General features: G+C 42.7%; 1 protein-coding gene across 1 annotated transcript in view; it reads left to right on the top strand.

Moving 5' to 3' along the window:
• Window positions 1-220: 220 nt before the first annotated feature.
• UST (uronyl 2-sulfotransferase) overlaps window positions 221-10,069 on the top strand; it is a gene marked incomplete at its 3' end in the record, with an annotated part of 262,702 nt that continues 252,853 nt past the window's right edge. Inside the window, exon 1 of the mRNA XM_084228839.1 lies at window positions 221-547. Coding sequence (XP_084084965.1) covers window positions 301-547 — 247 coding nt within the window. The 5' untranslated portion in view covers window positions 221-300. The remainder of the gene's footprint in view (window positions 548-10,069) is intronic.

Below are 10,069 nucleotides of genomic sequence, written 5' to 3'. Positions count from 1 at the left end.
CGGCGGCCGCGAGCGAGCCTGAGGCGCGGCGGGGCGCGGGGCGCGGGGGCGCGCGCGGGCGGGGCGCGGGGGGCGCCCCCGGGCCGGGGCGGGCACCTCGGCCGCTCGGGCCGCGGCGGCGGGGACCATGCCGAGGAAAGTCTCCTGAGCCCGGCAACTTCGGCCCCTCCCCGCCCCCACCGCGCTGCCCTCGGCGCGGCCCGGCCCGGGAGCCGCCGGCCGGCCGGGCTCTGCTCCCCGCAGGCGGATGGGCGACCCCCTCCCGGGCCGGGCAGGCTGCGCGCGGCGGCGGGGCGGGCGATGAAGAAGAAGCAGCAGCATCCCGGCGGCGGCGCGGATCCCTGGCCCCATGGGGCCCCTCTGGGGGGCGCCCCCCCGGGCCCGGGCGGCTGGCGGCGCCGGGTGTCCCTGCTGCCGCTCCTGCGCTTCTCCCTGCGGGACTACGGCTTCTGCATGGCCACCCTGCTGGTGTTCTGCCTGGGCTCGCTCTTCTACCAGCTCGGCGGGGGACCCCCGCGCTTCCTGCTCGACCTGCGGCAGTATTTGGGTAAGCACCGAGGGGCGCGGGCGGCGCGAAGTTGTGCCGGGGATCCCCGGGCGCGGCGCGGGTCTGCGGTGGCTCCCGCCGCGCGCCGCCGCCCCGAGGCGCCCCAGGTGAGCCCCGCGCGCATCCGCGCTGCGGCCGCGGGCGCCGGCTGCACCCCGCGAGGCGGTGGGTCGGCCCCGCGGCGGGGACCGGCTGGGGGCGCGGGCCAGGTGCCCCGGGACGGCGCTGCCTGCTTCCCCGCTCCGCCTCCCCACCTGGGCGGAACGCACGCGTGTGTGTTTGCTGTGGGTGTGCACGAGTGTTGGGTGTTCAGGCCTGGCGGTGCGGGGAAGGGACAGCCCCCTCAGGGCGCCGGTGGTCGCCACGGTCCTGTCCTGCCCAGCGCTCCCGGGCGTGTGGCGCCCCTCCGCCGCGCGCCCTGCCCATGTGGCCCCACAAATCCCCCTCCTGTCGGCTCGCCCAGGGGGCCCAGGGGCTGCGGTCGGGGTCCACCCTGCCCCCCGAGTTGGCTGGTCCTTTGACAGCGCCTGCCCACCCCGCCGCGCGAGTGGGGCGCGGGAGACGGCTGCGCCCGGGGTCTGGAGCTGTCCCGGGGCGCGAGCAGCAGCGTCGCTTGTTTGACTCGACGATCCCGATTGGTGAATGTGTCAAACCAGAACTTTTTTTGGGGGAGGGGGGTGTTGTGATCGTTTATTAGCAGTGATCGCCTGTCCTTAGCGGAGGTAAGGGAGAGGTGGGGCCGAGAGAGAAAGGAGCCGCGCGCCGGAGAGGGCGTGACCCGTGGTCCCGCGGTCCGCGCGCGGGGAGCCCGGGTGCCCCGGCTGGGCGAGCGCAGGGCTTGGTCCCGGGTGCGATGCTGGCTCGCGCGCGCGGCCAAGGAAGGGTGCAATTTCTCAGGTTTGTGGCCAGAAGAAGTCTTGCGGGGGCGAGCGGAGAGTTGGGGAGGGTCCAGTTTCTTGCAAACGTCCCAGGCGCTAAACCTCAGCCACCCGCCAAACACCCAGCATCTGCCAGGCGAGAGGGCGATACCTTAGGGAGCCACGGAAGCGTTGGAACTGAAATGGGCTGCAGGATTCGGAGGCTGCCGCCCTTACCCACCCACGTGCGTCCCGGGTCCGGAAAGCCCCAGGTCTAGAGAGCAGACCGTTTTCGAAGGAAAGAAGCCACTTCAGGAAAAGTGACCACTGTGTTAGAACAGCTTGAAATGTAAGCGCAGATGATACTTTTGCTACGCGGAGAAGCTCAGGTTTTAAGTTACACTTCGATTTCAGTAGGAACCTTGGAAGGAACTATGGGCTTGTAAGGTGTTTTAGGGAAGATTAAAGGAAAATATTGCCCAAGTACATTTCTAGAGTATAATCTTTAGCATCTGATGTCAGGAAGGATTTGGGCTAAGATGCCCTTTTGTTGGGTATCAAGTGTATCAAGTGCTTCTTTCCCTGAGTTCCCTGCTTTGGATTCAGAGGCTCACAGACACCTGCTAGTGACACATTTTTGCCACCAGTGACCACTGTTGACTGGCATTGGGAAGTTTTTGGAGCTCGGGGGTCTTTTTATAAAATCTAATAATGAATTCTTTGTAGACGTTCCCGTTAAGTAAAATATGGAGGGCAATTGTGCAGGGAAAATGCAGTGTGTGGGGAACTTAAACATCCTTCCTAGCATCCTAAAAACACTAGACTTTGGGCAGGGTGCTCAGACTTCATGGGCCTCGGTTTTTTCTTTGGTAATACTTGGGGCTGCGCTAGCTGTTGCTCAGACCTCCGCCCCAGCTCCTAGAGTGGGGTAATGAGACCCTTCTGGGGAACAAGAAAGACTGAAGGAGGAAGGAGCAAAGGCACTACTGAAGATAAAGACAAGAACCTTTTTGGAAATTCAGCCAAATACATTTTGGCTGCTTCTGCTTCTGCTACCCAGAAGTTGGTGCTTTTATTCTGTATTTCAAAATTGAGGTTTGATCAATATGGGAACTTAGTGGGTAGGAGGGTGAGTTCACAGCATCTACCCAGGACTCGAGGAACAACTGAAAAATTGAAGATGCGTCTTATTCTCAAGTTCATTTAGTTTCCGTCTGACCCAGTGGGTTAAAGAATGACATCATTATGACCTGAAAATAGGGTACCCTTGGCCAAGTTTATTCCCTGTTGTTTTGTTTCATAAATATAATGATATGCACAAAAAGTGAGTCTCTGGTGTTTAGGGTGCCCTAAGTATATCCTTTATAATATAGGCCCTGGTGTCTGCAGAATGTGTTCCCCTCGCTTCCTCCTTTCTGTTATTTTAGTGTCTGTCAAAACGAAATTTGTGGCTACTTAGTAAACACATCCTCTCAATTTCCCTCATTAGCCAATTTTGGAGGCAAGTATTCTTTAACTATAAGTTTCCAGGAAGCCAAAAACTTCCAAATCAAAATATTTATAGTGAACAGGGTACCATTTTGTATCTAATTGTGTGATATTATACATCTGACTCATGGTAGCTGCTTGATAGAGATTTCTTGAAGTAATGACTTTACCCATTTGATCAAACAGGTAGTATGATATTTAACATATTGAATGTTCTTTTAGGAGAGTCAAAAGATATAGCCATTCATGATAAAAAGCCAACATTTATATGTGTGTGCTGGGCAATGCAGGAGCAGGGTGGAATTGTATTCATAGAGTGATACTATTAAGTAGGTTTGATTGTTCCCATTTTTTTTTTTCATATCTCTGCCTTGCTGAAGTGCACACTACAGGAAGGCAGGATTTGAACCCAAATCTCTCTACTCAGGTGCCCATGCCTAGTACTCTGAGCAGTTTTACAGATGAAATAGAAATGGAGCCAGAATGCAAGTTGGAATCATAAGAGCTGAATGGCTAGAAATGATCGTATTTATTCCATGATTTCACTTTCTTTTTCTTGATAATTTTACTCAGTATTTTGAGGGCCAGCAGAAAAGAGATCACTCAAGCAGCTGGTCTGCTCACACTCCACCTCCTTGTATTATTTCCCAGCATGCTGCTCGAATGTCAGGGAACTAGACTCCCACACACTGGAGGTGATGTGAATTTGCATCTTAGCTCCCTGATCTTTCTTTAGCAATTGTTCTTTGTCTAGATTAGTAGTACTCAGTGTGTGGCCTGTGAACCTGCAGCTTCTGCATCTGGGAACTTGCCACAAATGCAGATTCTCAGGTTTCATCGCAGACCTATTGAATCAAAGAGTCAGGAGTGGGTCCAGCAATCTGTGTTTTATCAAATCCTCCAGGTGATTTTGATGTAGGCTAAAGTTTGTGAGCCATGATTCTATAGTTTGCCTGCTGGATAAGATCATAAGATAACCCTATGTATTTGAAAGAAAGTGGGCAATGAGAGAGAGAGAGAGAGAGAGAGAGAGAGAGAGAGAGAGAGAGAGAGAGGAGATTTATAAAGTATTTAAGGTGGCATACATGTTGCATTCGGGTTTTTAATTTCAACTTTTAAAAATGGATCTGCTTTGCTGACTAAGTCTCATTGCTTCAAGGAAAAGACCAGCTAATAGCTGCAGTCCCACCTGGCTTTAGACTTTCTGAGGTTTGGAGATGTATGAAATGGGGCATTTGGGGGGCAACCAGAAGGCATAGCGTGGAAAAGGAAGAAAAAATGTCAATAATGGTATTTTTTCCTCCCCCACAGGGGCCAGGGTAAAACAGTTCCTTCTTTATAGTCAGTTAGGGAAAGGACAAAGTCTATTCTCCTTAAAGGACTTTCTGCTGCAACAAATTTGAAAAAAAAAAAAAAAAAAAGGAAAGTTAGAAAGTTAGGAGGAGAGAAATGATTTGGGTATAGCTGTTGTTTTGATTTTTCCTCTAAATGGGTAGAGAAAGAACACAAGTATATAATGGTGTAAATAGATAAATATAGCAAATTGCTATACCTAAACTTGGAAACTATATTCTTTCCAATTTAGTGAAATGATTTCACTTTTAAAACAGCATTCAGACTTTGATTTGCTATGGAAAACAAACAAAAATCAAATAAAATCTCCCCCAGAAATTAGGTTATGATTGCAGCCTCTGCCAGTAGCCTCATTTCTTATGAGCTTTGGAAATATCAACAACTTGGCATAACACTCGTTACATTGATGTAAACTGAATCAGCCAGATGGCTTACTACTGATCTTATCCAGCGGGCAAACTCTAATGATTTATCATCAAGGCTTGGAGATGCGATTCAGCCTTTATGAGAGCTAAATTTGTTGGGCTGCCTTGAATTGGGTATGCCTTCTTTTCCATTTTTAATATATACTATTTTAAATGAAGATCCGGAACTTTAGTTCTCAGGTTTGTCAGTCTTAATATATATATGTTTATACAGATAACATACATGTAATATATATACATATGTATGTGTAATATGTATATATGTGTGTATGTATATAAACTAAATGAGCATGGCATTTTTGAGTCAGAAAATGGAGAGTAAAGGATGTAATTTTGTGGAATTTGATATTCTCTAAGTTTAAGTGAATTTTTTTCATTTTTTAAATTTTATTTTTATATTCCCCATGCAATTGCAACCCCCTTATTTTGACCCCAATAAGTTTAAGTGAATTTGAAGAAAATGTGTAAATAGAGGTCCAGATCTATTGCAAAATAGTTTTTCTCTGAATCTTAAAAGTCGACTCGGGTTTGTTGGTTTTTTGTTTTTTTTTCTGTACATCACACATAAACCTAGAGCTTCAGGCCCCAGATAATGATTTAGGAAATCAGTGCATAGAATATAATGTCATCAATCGAAATAGTGGCCATAAAAAGGAAAATGACATTCTTGTTTGTAGTTGCAAATTTATCTTGTAGGGTTGGATGGGGACACAGTAGCACTGTACTAGAGAAGAACAGCAAATGGAATTCAACTATGGCAGTCTGCTCCAAAAACACTTTGCATGAATGCTGAAAAACATTCTGCCTTGTAAACTATTTTTAATGTAGACTAGTCTCAGTATGAATTGTTAAAGATACATATAAATATGTATTATCTGGATACTGTCTTTCTTCAAATTCCCTGTCATCGATCCAAGTTTAAAACACTAGTTGGTTTTGTATTTGAGTAACTAGGATGAAAATGGTCAAACTTCTTGTGTCCCAAAAGAAACAGTATCTTTTGCTTCCCTAGAGAGAAGCTACAGGAACAGGAGTTGTGGCTTGCCCCCAGCTGTATTGAAGGTATCAGCAATGGATGATGAAAAGTCAATTTATTGGATGGATGCTGTTAGAATTAAGGATTATCATTTGCCTTTTTATCGAAAGAAGTATGATTTGACCACAGACACATATTTTGTCTCATCTATGTTCATTTTTATTATAGAACCTCAACTTTCAGCAAAGAGTAATATTCAGAAGTCCTTTTATTTATTAGAAATGAGAACCCAAGCACTAACTTCACCAAAAATACTTTCATATTAGTCAAAAGAATGTGATAACCATGACTCAAGAAAATTCCAAATAAAGTGCATTTCAGTATCTGCTGTTAATTTTTACAGCAATTTTATTGAGATGTAGTTCATAAACCATGTAATTATCTCATTTAAAGTTTTAAATAGTTTAATAAATTTCAATAGTTTTAATAGTTTTTTATAGGTTGCAGTATATGCAGAGGCAAATGCAACCATTTCTATATGTTAGAACATTTTTGTCACCATGAAAAGAAATCCTGATCCCTTTAACTGTCACCTCACCATTCCTCCATCACCCCAGCCCTAAGAAACGATTGATCTAATTTCTAGCTATATAGATTTGCTTATTCTGAACAGTTCATAGCAGTGAAATTATAGATATTTTTGTGACTGGTTTCTTTCACTTAGAGTTTCAGAATTACTTCATGTTGTTGCAAGTATCAGTACATCATTCCTTTTTATGGCTGAGTGATATTCCACCATATGAAACTACCATATTTTGTTTATCCATTCATCTGTTGATGGATACTTGGGTTGTTTCTATCCTTTGGCTATTTTGAATACTACTGCTATGAATATTTGTGTACAAGCTTTAAGGTGGACACCTGTTTTCTGTTCTTCTGGGTAAAAATAGAATTATTTTTAACTTATTGCCAAACTGTTTTCCACAATGACAACACCTTTGTACATTCCCACCAGCAATGTATGAGAGTTCCAGTTTCTCTACATCCACACCAACACTTGTTTTCTATTTTTTAATTACAGCCATCGTTATGGGTATGAAGTAGTATCTTATTTTGGTTTTGTTTTGCATTTCCATACCGATTAGTGGTACTGAACATCTTTTCATCTAATTGACCATTTGTATATCTTCTTTGGAAAAATGTTTATTTCTATCCATTGCCTTTCTTTTTTAAGTTTTAAGCATTCATGATATATCCTGAGTACTAGAGAACTAGACCCTTCTCAAAGTTAACCTTGAAGTTTCTTTTGGCCTTTACACAATGCTATTAGGTATTGTTCTGTATATCATTGGTGTACACCTTCTCAAGGAGCAACAAGTTAGTTTCATACTTCAGTCATGTTCAAAGTACCAAATATAGAATATGGCTATATAGTAAAATCTGAACAAATTAATAATGATTGATTGAAAGCAAGGAACTATTCAAAAGAATTTTGGGGATCTTGTTTTATAGTTACGGAATTAGGCCTGTAAGAACTTGAATATTAAACACTTCAGTTTTCTGCTGTTAGCACTAACCTATGATAATTAATGGATAGCTAGCATTTATCTAATTTACAGATGTCACAAAAATTACTGTGACTTTTGTATAGAATATTAGCGTATCCATTTTGAACAGCAAGTTAATATACAATGGAGGTGAGTATTTTGTCTTTGTATTTGCTCACTAGCATGAAGTTGATGAGCTCAACAGGGAAAACCATTTGGGTCCATTGTGTTGTTTACATTCTTTATACAATGGGATTGGAGGTCAGCAAAAAATATCGAGTGTTCTCATAAAATTGAAATTCACATGCAGTTCATTTTTTATTCATATTGAGGTATAACATACAGGACAAATATATAGGAACAATATGTATGTTTTTCCTTAGTAGAAGAACATGATTTGGGTGAAGAAATATTGTTCTTCCAAAAATGTTAGAAAATTTTTAATAGGCTTTAAAATATATTACCAAAATAAGAAGCTTTAAAATAAGTTCTACCTGATGCTGCTAGTTGAACTCCAGCATGAAAAATTTTTATTAAAAATCACCAGGGAGCCAGATAGCTGTGTAGAGTTGAGGGTGTGCTTGCTCTACCTCTTGGTCTGTTTCAGGTTTTAAATCAGCTATGGTTTCCCAGAGATCACCACTAACTCATTTTTCTTGTCTCGCTCCCTGCCTTTGCTTTTGCGATTGTCTCTGTGTTCCTGATTCAGGAAACTAATATTCCAGTGATGATTTCTGAAGTCCTGCAGTCTTTTATTCATGATCACTTCTGAAGTTTTGGCACTCTGTCTTGTACTGCGGTCATTTATGGGTAAGCTGCTTGGACAGAGGATGCTAATTCAGCACTTTGTATCTCTGTAACCTCTCCTGGGTGCTCTGCACAGGCCCTCAGGAAGTGTCTGTTGACTCAGGGTATTCGCTAAGCAGACGGGTCTTCGCTACAGTTCTATATCCTCCTTTGTTTGGTCTCTATTTTAAGTAGAGAACATGGGGACAGCTGCCAGGGAAGACTCAGCTCAGTGGATGTCTACAGTCCTTCACTTACTGGTGTTTCAAAGAGTATGTTCCAAGCAAAGGCATTTAAATCACTATGACATATAATTCTCTGACCAGTTTTTCTGTGCCCAGGAATAATTGTCCACCCCTTACCTTTGGGGATTTGGGATGACATTTGTAGGGTTTTCCCCGAAATTAAGCATACCCAAATCTCCAGTCAGTCTAGAGATTTGGCTGCATATAACCAAATGCAAACTTCTTGTTGTCATTTACCTGAATCCTGTTTTGAGACTCTGCAGAATAGCAATGTATTTCTCTCTTCTCAGTTACTGTCTTTTCTATAGGTAGTAATTTGTGTTAAATTAGCTAGTATATTTCAAGCATGACTTTGAATCTTTAAGAGATGAAACCATAGGATAATGTTGTTTTTGAAATAGTGACTGAACAGATTTTGACCTAGAACTTCAACACGACAGACTGTAATATAGGGCTTAATGAGGAAACCTTCAGACCTTTGTTTAATGAAAGATATTGAAGTAACCTTAAGTCATGACTTTGGTTAAGTAATTCTTAGTTCATTCACTGGTAAGTGATTTAAATAACCATTTACATTTAACTGGACTGCATTCCTGGAAACACCATTGATTTTTTTCCTAGTTCAGTAAAGTATGACTTTCCCAGTCTTTATGAAAATAAAAATCAAAGTACTCCAAAACATAAATTCCTTTGCCATTCATTGAGCAAGCAGTCACCGAAGGCCTTCTGTGGATCAGAAGCTTCAGGCGTAGAACAGACATGTGTTTCAGAGCTGAGCTGTGGAGTAAATCATTGTATCACCACGTATTTGCTGAGAGAACTTGGGTAATTTTCTTAACTTCTCCGCATCTCAGATGTTTTGATCTAAATGGTGGGATTACAACACATCAACAAAAAGAAATATAAAAACCATATGATAATATCAATAGATGCTGAGAAAGCTTTCGACAAAGTGCAACACCCATTCATGATAAAAGCCCTTGAAATTCTTGGGATACAAGGAACATACCTCAACATCATAAAGGCCATCTATGACAAGCCAACAGCCAGTATCATTCTCAATGGTGAAAAGCTGAAAGCAATTCCATTAAGATCGGGAACAAGACAAGGATGTCCACTCTCACCACTGCTTTTCAATATAATACTGGAAGTCCTAGCCAGAGCAATAAGACAAGAGAAAGACATCCAAGGAATCCAAATAGGAAAAGAAGAAGTCAAACTATCACTATTTGCAGATGATATGATAATATACATAGAGGACCCCAAAAACTCCACAGAAAAACTAATTCAACTCATCAATCAGTTCAGTAAAGTGGCAGGATACAAAATCAACACGCAAAAGTCAGTAGCCTTCCTATACACAAACAATAAATCTGAAGAAGAAGAAATCAAAAAAACCATCCCCTTTTTTATTGAAACAAAAAAAATCAAATATTTGAGAATAAATCTAACAAAAGAGGTAAAGGACCTATACAAAGAAAACTATAAAACACTGTTAAAAGAAATTGAAGAAGACACAAAGAAATGGAAAGACATCCCCTGCTCATGGATTGGAAGAATAAACATTATTAAAATGGCCATCCTTCCAAAAGCAATATACAGATTCAATGCTATTCCAATCAAAATTTCAATGTCATTCTTCAAAGAAATAGAACAATTATTGATGAAATTCATATGGAATCACAAAAAACCCCGAATAGCCAAAGCTCTCCTGAAAAAAAAAGAAGGGAATGGAGGCATCAGACTCCCAGACTTCAAACTATACTACAAAGCCATAATCATCAAAACTGCATGGTATTGAACCATGGAATATTACTCAGCATTCAAAAAAGATAAACACATGCA

The sequence above is a fragment of the Talpa europaea genome (assembly GCF_964194135.1).
Source record: "Talpa europaea genome assembly, chromosome: 2".
Taxonomy (NCBI): domain Eukaryota; kingdom Metazoa; phylum Chordata; class Mammalia; order Eulipotyphla; family Talpidae; genus Talpa; species Talpa europaea.
The sequence above is the reverse complement of the archived record's forward strand: the minus strand, read 5'-3'. Positions and strand labels throughout refer to the sequence as shown.